General features: G+C 40.8%; 2 protein-coding genes across 4 annotated transcripts in view; both read left to right on the forward strand.

Moving 5' to 3' along the window:
• Window positions 1–52: 52 nt before the first annotated feature.
• Window positions 53–7014, forward strand: plk4 (polo-like kinase 4 (Drosophila)). Of its 2 annotated transcripts, none has more exons than XM_017475387.3 (16): window positions 53–273; window positions 1180–1275; window positions 1407–1502; window positions 1795–1909; window positions 2125–3088; window positions 3250–3335; window positions 3537–3892; window positions 4069–4173; window positions 4283–4385; window positions 4526–4675; window positions 5184–5317; window positions 5506–5600; window positions 5804–5930; window positions 6037–6180; window positions 6347–6453; window positions 6548–7014. In XM_017475387.3, exons 1-16 carry the CDS (start codon window positions 244–246, stop codon window positions 6645–6647), a joined length of 2808 nt encoding a protein of 935 aa, XP_017330876.1. In that variant the 5' UTR covers window positions 53–243; the 3' UTR covers window positions 6648–7014. The 2 variants fall into 2 exon arrangements, with proteins under 2 accessions (XP_017330876.1, XP_017330875.1); XM_017475386.3 differs by lacking the exon at window positions 53–273 and adding an exon at window positions 329–939.
• Window positions 7015–8930: 1916 nt separating this feature from the next.
• The window catches only part of itpk1b (inositol-tetrakisphosphate 1-kinase b), a 38659-nt gene continuing 35404 nt past the window's right edge, over window positions 8931–12185 (forward strand). Inside the window, exons 1-2 of one of the 2 annotated variants that reach the window (XM_017476913.3) lie at window positions 8931–9161; window positions 9727–9899. In XM_017476913.3, coding sequence (XP_017332402.1) covers window positions 9805–9899 — 95 coding nt within the window. In that variant the 5' untranslated portion in view covers window positions 8931–9161; window positions 9727–9804. Of the gene's footprint in view, window positions 9162–9270; window positions 9435–9726; window positions 9900–12185 lie in introns of those variants that run through there. The other variant, XM_017476914.3, reaches the window with a different exon arrangement.

Genomic DNA, 12185 nt, shown 5'->3' on the forward strand with positions numbered 1-12185 from the left:
ATTACAGGAAAAAGCACGCGCGTGCAGGGGTGTTGGCCCTCCCGATGACGTTGTCTACGTCATCGCGATTCTAACGGGCGGACTTTTCAAAATGGAGGAAAGGAAAATATTTTGCAGCGGAGCAAAGTTACAACCTTTAAATGTATTTTTAAACATTGCAAGCGACGAAGGCCCGGGTTCCATGAAATGAAAAATCATCGTACTTAAAGAATCTTATCGAGGAAGGAGTCTAATGAAGTAAAAATGAGTGTTTCTATCGGCGATAAAATTGAGGTAAGTTGTGGAGTTGCGCGGTCACTTTAGCTAGGCTAGTTATTTTAGTTACCTGTAAAAAACAAACAAAAAAACAACCTCAATTATCTAGCAATCCTTAGTCTAAAACTCGACATGCTAGTCAGGTCCATGTTCAAAGCAGGTTTAATTTGTGTAGTCGAGCTGGTTAGAGTAGCTGTGAGTGTGGGCTAACTTACGATCTAACTAACTAACTAACTAACTAGCAGCTTAAAGGGATTGACTGGGGGAGGATAAAACAGTGAACATCTCCTCGGTTTGAGAGTTTTAACCACCTGTGTTTACGGTGACGGTTTGTGTTTGGAGAATTGGAACGTTGTCTGTTGCTAGGAGACGTGCGATGGCGTCCTATGGAGGTAAATTAGCGGGAATAGAGCCGGGATCACTCTGAGCTCGGTTTAGTAAAATGTCATTGTCAGATGCAGGTATCCAGGGACGCTAACAGAGCAGGACACACACGCACACACACGGAGGGACATCAACACGGATCACATCAGAAATCTTTTGCGACACCAAATTCGACGTTGTCACACTTTAGAAAAGATGTTTGACGCGATCCGGTCTTTAATGCAAGATTTAACTAAGAGCGGAAGATGTGCAGTAAATGATGATAAAATCCTCACATCATCCGAAGATCTTCACATCGAGGTAGTGGAAATAACCGCCTTGGACTTGTTCTGTAGAGAGAAGGATTTGGTGTGATTGTGTTAACACTTACAGGGTTTATTCATGTCCAGATGGACACTGAAAAAGTTTATTGAACACTCTAGGTGTTAATTGAACACTGGGTTCTAGGTTCTGGTTTCTGTGTTATTAACCCATCACACACTGCAGGTTAAAGCTGAGGCTTGTATATACAGTACATCTGCCTTTAATTTTTCTTTCCAGGACTTCAAAGTTCTCACCTTGCTCGGTAAGGGCTCCTTTGCCTGTGTCTACAGAGCCAAATCTGTCAACACGGGCTTGGAAGTAGCGATCAAAATGGTAAGACTGTCCCCTCTGCTTGTCCTTTCGGAGTGTTTTGTGTTGTTTTGTTGCTGTTGGAGCAGATGGGCGGTTATATGCGGTGTACGCTCTGTGTAATTGTGCTTCTTTGTGCCCGGGTGTTACGGCAGATTGATAAGAAGGCCATGCACAAAGCTGGCATGGTGCAACGTGTCATTAACGAGGTGGAGATCCAGTGTCGGTTAAAACACCCCTCAATATTGGAGGTGAGTTACAGTTCCCCCTCAGGGACTCGTTACTGTGGTGTCAAACTAGTGAGCTGTGATTTACCTGTCATTACCTGACCATCATATAGGTAGGTAGGTAGATAGATAGATAGATGGATATTTAATGCTTGTCCAAAATAATCTTGTGTATACATTTGTGAAGTTGTGTGTAATGGAAAACATATTAACATTGTGTTATTCTAGTTCAAAGGTAAAAGTTGACCTGCTAGTTTTCGTGTATTTGTTAAGCATCTGTTGTCTCCGCCCCTGCTTTTGTTTTTCTTTGTTGAAGCTGTACAATTACTTTGAGGACAGCAATTATGTGTATCTGGTCCTGGAGATGTGCCATAATGGAGAAATGAGCCGTTATCTGAAAGACAGGAAGAAGCCTTTCACAGAAGATGAAGGTGAAAATATATATATATATATATATATATATATATATATATATATATATATATATATATATATATATATATATATTAGTTTGTTTGTTTGAACTGTGAGTTGGTAGAATGCTTAAATGTCTGATGATGACTGCTTTATAATGATTTGAAGCATGAAAGTAGTTTGGGAGTAATTGACCTCTTAGTTATTGTCCTGAATGAATCTCTTCCAACAGTGAGACAGTTCATGCACCAGATTTTGAAGGGGATGCTTTATCTGCATACACATGGCATTATGCACAGAGACCTGACTCTGTCTAACCTGCTTCTCACCAGTAGCATGAACATTAAAATCGCCGACTTTGGCTTGGCCACGCAGCTCAAGCTGCCTAGTGAGAAGCACTTCACCATGTGTGGCACTCCCAACTACATCTCTCCTGAGGTGGCCACACGAAGTGCCCACGGCCTGGAATCGGACGTGTGGTCTCTCGGCTGTATGTTCTATGCCTTTCTGACCGGCAGGCCCCCCTTCGACACGGACACTGTCAAACACACCCTCAGTAAAGTGGTTTTAGGGGAGTACCAGATGCCCACTCATGTGTCAGCTGAAGCTCAGGATCTTATTCAGCTGCTGCTGCAGAAGACTCCTGCTCTGAGGCCCAGCCTGTCAGCAGTGCTAGACCACCCTTTCATGACTCAGAGTGGATCCACCGGAAGCAGAGACTCTGGGGGTAGTGATGGAGGCTCCATGGACAGTGGCATAGCGACAATATCTACAGCCTCCAACACTACCAGCAACAATAGCAGCAGTCGGCTCCACAGGAAAACCAGGCAGGTGATTGGGCAGGCCTTACCCAACCGCATGGTGCCGCTGCCCAGCCATTCGCAGCAGTCCACCAGCTCCAGCTTTAAAGGAGAGCAGGACTGGCAGCCACATGCACCAGGCAGTATGAGGGCTCCAGTGGATGCTGTCAGCGGAAGGCCTCATTCTCGATACCTGAGACGGGCTCACTCCTCGGATCGCTCTGGTGCCGGCTATAGCCATGCTAGGCAGGTGATGGAGCGCGATCGATGCCACTCCGAGGAGGTGCTTCCAGGATCTGGTCGAATTTTCCCATCAACCTCCAGCTATCAGGACAACGGCAGTGGATATGCTGAACATGGACGTCTACCCTCTCCACCTGTCAAACAGCCTGCAAGGTACACGTTTTACTTGATGTTCCTATATGGCATTGAATCCCCTTTCATATCAAAGGTTTTGTAGTTTGCTCCTACCAGAAATGGTCAAATATAGAGCAATTTATATCTATTATTAAATTATTATGGTATCATTATAGTAATTAGCAATTTTCCTCTTACAGCTCTGGGTCCTCCTTTTCTGCTCCGGTGCATCCTATAAGATTACAGACAGCAGAATCTAACACACAGCCCTGGTTCAGCACAGATGGTATTTTACTTCTTTGATGCGAGATTTCTTTCGTTTTATTTTTTTTTTTTCAAATCCATATAGCTGTTAATGTATTTTTCATCTACGTTTTAAATGTAAGTGTTGTGTATAAGCAACACATTAGTGATAACCATTAAACATAATGTTGATCATCTGATTTTTATTTATTTATTTATTTAATTTGTTTTTATGAACTGTAAGGGTCTTTCAAGAGACCAGCAGACATCAGCACTTACAGCAGTGGTGGCAGCTTCCATTCTGGGCGAGAGGCAGTTGGGGCTCTGCCTTCCTGCATCGACCAACCAACAGCGAGAGCAACGAGTGACCATCCTCCTCAGTTATACCATCAGTCGTCTTCTTACGGTGACCCGGGGCCCTGTAGGAAGGATGGGTTTGGAATGAGCCACTTCCCAACACCTCAGGGCTGTGTAGATGTCCAAACAGCTCCTCTATCCAGGAGCAAAGCTAATGACGGAAAGGAGAGGAAGAGTCCTCTGTTTCCTCCTCTGTGCGCAGCTAGACTGAAGCCCATTCGACAGAAGACCAAAAATGCTGTGGTCAGTTGAGGTTACTTTAGGGCTGTTCCCCATATAACATATCCCCAAGAATGGGTTAGTGGGAGTATTTGGTTTTGTGTGATGTGGACCAGCATGGACGACATTTGTACTCTCTGCTACTGTGAATTATTTTTGGGATTGCATGTGCATAATATGCTAATATGTTTCCTCTTTAGGTCAGTATCCTAGATACAGGAGAGGTGTGTATGGAGCTTCTAAAAGGCCAAGGATCTCAGGAGAGGGTCAAGGAAGTATTGAGGATATCCTCTGATGGCTCCATGGTAAAGGACTCACTCATTTGTTTATTTGCTGACATTTTCTTTACGTAAAAAAAAGACATTATATTAAACAGAAGTCGGTGACTTGAATATTATTTGTCTGCCTGTACAGGTTACTGTGTACCAACCCAATGACGGGAAAGGTTTCCCCGTGCTGGATCATCCGCCCTCGCCCCCAGAAGACATTTTTATATGCAGCTATGAAGATTTGCCAGGTACTATTTGGAAGACGTAATAGGATTCTGAATTTATAATTATGGTCGTTGTTTGTTTGCTAAAGTTAATTTATTCTGTGCGTTTGCCCTTATGTAAAGGGAATGAGTTTTTTTCACATATGAATTGTTTTATCATTTAGAGAAGTACTGGAAGAAGTATCAGTATGCCACCAAGTTTGTTCAGTTGGTCAAATCAAAGACTCCAAAAGTAACCTTGTACACCAAGTTTGCCAAGTGCATGTTAATGGAAAACTCTCCCAATGCAGACCTGGAAATGTGCTTCTATGATGGTGGGTACTGTAGTTCACATTTGACTCAATTATTATATCTGTAGTTATTTTTCTGTCTGTAGCAATGGTATGTATGTGTGTGTGTGTGTGTGTGTGTGTGTGTGTGTGTGTGTGTGTGTGTGTGTATATATATATATATATATATATATATATATATATATATATATATATATATATATATATATATATATATATATGTGTGTGTGTGTATGTGTGTGTATATATATATATATATATATATATATATATATATATATATATATATATATATGTGTGAGTGTGTGTGTGTGTGTGTATATATACACACACACACACACACACACACACACACACACATTTGTAAGCATGTTTTTTTTTCACTGAGATGTAATAAGACCTTTGTGTTTCATGTGCAATACGCCCTTGACAGTGCCTTTGTCTCTTTATAAAAGACATGTTTGACAAGTTTATTTTTGTTGCTAAGAGTCTCCATATCCACTCTGTCCTCATTCTTTGTTCACCTGTTTAGGTGCAAAAACCCATAAGTCAAGTGATCAGGTGCGAGTGGTGGAGACAAGTGGCAAGTCATACACAGTGAAAGGGGATGTAGGTGTAAGTGGCGTAAGCCCTGAGTGCAGACGCTACATGGAGCTCACAGATGAGGTACTACGCTGCTAAAGTCGTTAAATATTATAATTAATTGGTTCCCAAATTGTGACAATGAAGTCCTTTCTCGTGCTACTGTTCTGAGTACTCAGGTCCTCCGTTGTTGCACCATCTATTAAAGATACTATTTAAACACTACAGTAGCTACATAGAGTCAGTTCCGTATGTGTTTGTCTTTGTGTCAGGGGCACAGGATGTGTCTGTCTCTGGAGGCTGCAATCAGTACTGAGGAGCAACGTAGTGCTGGAGCTACTCCGTTCTTCCCCATAACTATTGGCAGGTCAGACTGTTCTTCTGATGTACTGTATACCACTCCTCAGACTGTGGAACATTTCCAGTCCTCAGTCTCTGACATACATTAAGATAGCAACTTCTCTCCACATCATTTGTATTTAATGTCTAGCAGGACTGCTGTACTACAATTTCTCTTCTGTTGCCTCACCCTCACTCTTGCATGTATTTGTTTCACGTGTGGTTTTTTAGGAGGCCCACTAACTCTTCCTCGTCCTGCCCAGTGGCCCAGCCTGCCTCTCATCGGGCTCCTGCAGCTCCTGTTGAGGTTGCTCAGGTGTACCTAAGTCCACCTCACCAACCCCACATCACCCCCTCTGTAAGACATGCTTAAAGTATGCTTATGATGCCTTTGTGTGTGTATAATGTTACAAATGCCAGGTTTGAATATATTTGTCTTTATTTCTTTTTTCTTACATAACTAGATGATTTCCTACAGTGGGTCTGATTTTACGACAACCAGTTTGGCTAAAGGCAGCTCACCGCAGTCAGCCAAAGATGGATGTAGTGTCAGCGCAGGAAAAGTGCTCAAGTCCCTCTTTGTACCCAACATTGGCTGGGCCTCTCAGGTGAAATGTTTACTGCTCTTGCATCTCTTCAGACATGAAGTGCAAAAATTTAAAAATATCTCGCACAAAACCCACCTTGTCTGAAATAGATCATCATCACTCTATACGTTAAAGCAGTTAATTCTTAATCAAATTATCATGTGTTTCTATTTTATTTCATCTTTAGCTAACAAGTGGAGAAGTATGGGTTCAGTTTAATGATGGATCCCAGCTGGTGGTCCAGGCAGGAGTCTCCTGCATCACATTCACCTCTCCTGAAGGACAGATCACCCGGTAAAGCACTCCTATTAAAACAATGTAGAACAATAGTGATTTTTTTTTTTTTAATAAGCATTGCTTATTCCTGACCTTACCTATCTCTGATTAGGTATAAGGAGAATGAGAAGTTACCTGAGCTGGTTAAGGAGAAGCTGCATTGCCTTTCATCCATCCTGAGCCTTTTGGCAAGTCCTGCTGCACGACGCTGAGCAGCAACACTTACACAGAAAAGCCCATGCTGCGATCACCATGCACGGTGAAAAGCAGTCAAAAGCACTTGCTTTTTTTTTTTTTTTTTTTTTTTGCTTTTGCTTTTTTTTTATTTTTTATTTTTTTACTTCATCCATTGTAAATTCTCTTCCTGAAAATGCATTAAGTGTCTGTAAATACATTTTAAACAGTTGTACAGATTGTTCCAAAAATTATGAAAAGTATATATTTTTATGTTGTACAGTGTGTTTCTTGAACTTCTTGTATTGTGCATTTGTATTTTTTACATTGTGACAGTGTATCCTCTGGGCTTCAGTGAAAAGTCAGATGTACAAACATAATAAACATCTGTCTGCTGGGTAATATGACTAGTCATCTCAGTATTTTATTTTTAAATAATAAAAAATAATAAACCAGCTGCCACTTCCCTCTTCTAAGGGCTTTGTTAGCAATATATAAAGTTACATGATTATGGGAAAAATATGAGGGAAAAAAAAGTAAATAAACAGTTTTTGTTTGAACCTACCCATTTTTTGATTGATAAAAAAATATTGGAACATGTGACTGATGGGTGTTTCTTGCTGCCCATATGTGCCCTGTTTAAACTCTTGGTTTTAGCCCTGTGTTTTTCCTGTAAAGACTGCATTAGTTGTTAAAAAGTATAAACCAACATGAAGATCAGAGAGCTGTCTATGGGAGAAAAGCAAGCCATTTTGAAGCTGAGAAAAGAGGAAAAATCTATCGGAGTCATTGCACAAGTATTAGACAGCCAATACAACAATTTGGAATATGCCAAAAAGAAAGAAACCACTGGTGTACTAACAGCCGGACATGGAACAGGTTGGCCAAAGAAAACAACAGCAGTTGATGACAGAAACATTTTGAGAGCTGTGAAGAAAACCTCCAAAACAACTGGTAGTGACATCACAAACTACCTCCACTGGGAAAGGGTGAAGGTATCACAACCCACCACTTCAGTGAAGACTTCGAGAGCAGAAATATAGAGGCCATACCACAAGATACAAACCACTCATCAGCAGTAAGAATCAGAAAGCCAGATTGGAATTCACAAAGAAATGCAGAGATGAGCCACAAAAGTTTTAGAACCAAGATTAACCTCTCCCGAAGTGATGTAAAAACCAAAGTGCGGAGAAAGAAAGGATCTGCATGGGTTTGCATGGCTGCTTCTGGAACAGTCTCACTGATCCTTATTGATGATGTAACTCATGATGGTAGCAGCAGAATGACTTCAGAAGTTTACAGGAACATTTTGTCTGCCAATTCACAGAGATATGCATCCAATCTATTTGGGAGAAACTTCATCATGCAGCAAGACAATGATCCAAAATACACTTCCAACTCAACAAAGGACTTCATCAGGGGGAAAAGTGGAAGGTTTTAGACTGGCCAAGTCAAGCACCAGACCTTACCCTAACTGTGCAAGCATTTCTAGACTTAAAAAGAGAGACTAAAATAGGAGAAATCCCCCGAAACAAGCAACAACTGAAAGAAGCTGCAGTACAAACCTGGAAAATCATCACAAAAGAAGAACAGTTTGGTGATGTCAGTGGGATATGCAACTAAATATTAAGTGTTACTTCCTTTTAATTTACTTCATTTACAGACTATAAACTTTTCTCACCTAAAAATCGGGTGGTCTGCCACCAAATGCCGCCATGTTTTAAGTTGTATAACGCATCTAGATGTAAATATCAGGAAATTAAAGCTGTAATATTCATCTTTTAATGAATCCAAACCCAAATGTCTTCAGTCTAGTTTATTTGTGTTTATTTTATAGTGTGTTTATTTACTGAAATATCCATAGTTCCACTACACACGTGTAATATTGTAGACACATGTAACATTACATATATAGCTGAAAATATTGATTGTAATTTAGAGATTGGCGTTGAAGTCTTTTCATTATCAGCATTATTATCCCTTTTCAAGCTCCTAAATGTCAGAACTGCATATGTGAAAATGTTTTAAAAGTTTTTAAAAAAAAATCATTTTATTAAACATCAAAAATGTTGTAATACACTGTTTATAATTACTGTTAAATTAAGCTTTGTTATGGAATTGTTTCGTGTGTGAATTTTGCGCCTTAATCCGATGAATATGAAAGATTGAATGTGAAAAACAGGATTGGGAGGACAATTCCGCAACCTAGAGGACACACAGAAATACACAACAGAAAGTCACTTTGTCGAGCAGCAGGGGGCGCTGTGTGTACGTGTGTGTGTGTGTGTGTGTGTGTGTGTGTATATATATATATATATATATATATATATGGCGGTATGACTGAACGAGGCCGGCCTGACGTAACGAGGGTGTGATCAGTCCAGGGGTTCACTTGGCAATTCTAACGCGATCGGACTTCATATTTTGTGTTTAGTCTCAGCGCCTGACTGCGACCTTCACCGGGAGAGATAATGAAGCAGCCCGGGCTTCCAGCTCACTAAACCCGGCAGCTTTATCCGACAGAATGGGAGATGTGTTCGCTAGCTAGCTCGGTATGTAACTGAACAAGTTTAGCTGATTTCCGTCACAAATGTGGGCCAGTGGTGTTCAATACAAGCTGTAAATACAGAGCGGTGCGTCATTTATACCCTAAAGCCATGTACTGCCACATCAGTAGTGTAACGGCTCTGAGGAGAAACTAAGCGACGATGCGCTATGTTGCTGCTAGCTAGCCACGCTATGTGTTTCTCACACCACACGGGTGAAATAAACAAGTTAGCCAGCCGACATTAGAGAAATTTCCCGAACGGTCGAAACGAGACCGGGTATGTATCATATCTAGCGCTTTGTTTCATCGTGCTAGTGTAATGAATTCTTCCTCCTCCTCACGGTGTTGTAGTCATGACTGTTAACGATTAGCATTTAAACCGGAGCAGCATCACTTTACTCAGCGCTGGTCGGATTTTTTATTCTTTTTTTTTTTTTTGTGGGGTTTCAGGTTGAAGTCGGAGTTTTCTAGCTTTGTAACGGTTATGTAAATGACAGTTAACACGCTCGCTGTACATCTGTCAGTTCTCCTGTAGCTAGCTAACCAGCTCTCCTGCCTCGTCTTGGCAGGGCTGTGTGTAAGTGAACGGTTTCCTGGAGTCGCTGGAGCTCTAACGTCGAGTCGCAGGCTGATCTGGACCGAGAGACATGCAGACGTTTCTGCGGGGTAAACGCGTGGGCTACTGGCTCAGCGAGAAGAAGATGAAGAAGCTCAACTTTTTGGCTTTCGCCGACATGTGCAGGTGAGTACAACGCAGTGCAAGTACATCATATCTAACCTGTGGCTCTGAATATGAGAAACAGTTCACTTGTTGCTTGCCTGAGCTTCATCCTGTTCTCCTTAACGGTTCATTTAATGCTGCATTCACGTGCTACCGGAATTACAGTCAATCAGACTGCACGTTTACATGGACAACAATAATCCCATATTAACCCGATTAAGACGATACTCTGATTAAGTAACTACCATGTAAACAGCGATTATTGATGACCTTAATCCGACTAAACTCATACTCGAAGTAAACACAAATCGAATTAAGACATGTGGAGTATTCCTGTTTTAGTCGCATTGTTGACGTGCATTATAGACATGTAAACACCTTAATCACACTGTTAACATCGTGTGGGAGTTTTCACCGTGTTGTGCGACAGGACACGTACACACACAGCAGTACTCAACAGTACTCAACGGCAACTGAGAACACGGCTGCGTCCCAAACCGCATACTTACTTCCTATATAGAAGGTAAATACATGTATTTCTATATAGTATATAGTAGGTAAGTATGCGGTTTGGGAAGCAGCCCATGGCTTCAAACAGTCGTCTATTAGCATGTATCGCATGACAAATAATTAACTGCACCTGAAGCTTTCGTAAAATTAAAAATGAAACACCCAAACCTGTATACAGTACCATAACGAAGACGAACTGTATGTTGATACGTGAAATTCTGGAGGAACGTCGGATGGCGTGGCGCGGTGACGTAATTACGTGTGCTGTTAATCGAGCTATGTTCTATAACATGTAAAACAGGAACATGAAAGGAGTATTCTAAAAGCGACTCATGTAAACACCTTAATCACAATATTGTCTTATTCAGAATAAGGTCAATAATTAGATTACTGCTGTCCATGTAAACGTAGTCAGAGTTCACGGTCTCGGAGTTACACTGAACGTCTCTGTTCGTCACAGTGACTAGGTGCAAGTTAGAAAATCATTTTGATACCCAATTGTCCGACCTGTTACTAACCTTTAGTAACAGGTCTACTAATCTTTTCACTCTTTTCGGTGGGCGAAGGAAGATTGATTATTGATCTAAACGTACTTCCTAGTGACAGACATGTAGACGGGTACAAACACATTAGAACGCAGCTGAACATCAACATCCGAGGAACTTATGAACCTAGCATCATTACACTTTACATCATTACATCACAGGTTTACATCATGTCCATAGGCTACTTTCATTTTTACTTTGATAAATAGCAAATAAATGTCAATGTTCATGACATTTCATGACATTCATGACATACCGTTATGGACAAATGAATGGAAGAAGCTTGATCATAAGCCACAGGAAGAGAAGTTGAAAGATGCTTACTTAATATCAGTTACAATAGCTTTAAATGACATGCTTTAATAAGTCTCAACTGGTTTAATAATAGACGTATTGCGCAATATAATCAGCGACAGTCAAATGACACAGTGAACCGTTTTAGGTTGGACTGTGTAATTTGTTTCCCTTGTGGAATTTCACATGAAGTGTGCTGTTAGATTAGTCATCAGATCCAGTGGCATTTCTTATCAGCTGCAGGTCTGTTCTGTTGAATATCATTACTCCTTACACAAAGGTTTAACTACAAAAAAAAAAAGAGTCTCAGCTTCAAATACATTTTACAGTCTTCAGGTACATTTAAAGGCGTGTAATGTAATTAGGTTGAGTTTTATTACTTGGCTGAAAGGTTATCGAACTATTTGCAACCATTAACCCATTACAGTGTTATAACCTTTGTGACTGGAGAATATTTATTTTACGAAATATAATAATCTTTTATATTTTAGTCGCATTAGGAAACGGTACATTTGAATGCAAAAGTTTGGGGACCCCTGGCCGAATAACACGTTTGATTGATTTTTGAACCACTGCAGCAAATTATTTGAGAAAAAATACATACATTTATTTAATGGGGAGTTGCGTTATAATTCATAACATGTAAAAACCGATGAAAAAGTAGTCATTGTGGCATGTGCAAATGCAGGGTGTCAGAAAGTCTCTATATACAGGGGATTATGTATGCCAGCATCATGTCGGTTGTGTCTTCGTCAGTGGACGTTGGTGGACGTTCACTTCTCGGTCGGTCTGCAAAACACTTCCAGTCTTTGTGAGTTTGTTAATAAGTTTGGCAACAGTGTCGTGTGTGTTGTTGCCACGTGTCCTGTTAAAGTTCTGCACAACTTTGCGACAGCTTCCCGATCCAGCCAGGGGAATGATTTCTGTAGGCTTCGTCCTTCTTTTGTCAAAGGCGGTC

The sequence above is a fragment of the Ictalurus punctatus genome, chromosome 9 (genome assembly GCF_001660625.3).
Source record: "Ictalurus punctatus breed USDA103 chromosome 9, Coco_2.0, whole genome shotgun sequence".
NCBI lineage: Eukaryota > Metazoa > Chordata > Actinopteri > Siluriformes > Ictaluridae > Ictalurus > Ictalurus punctatus.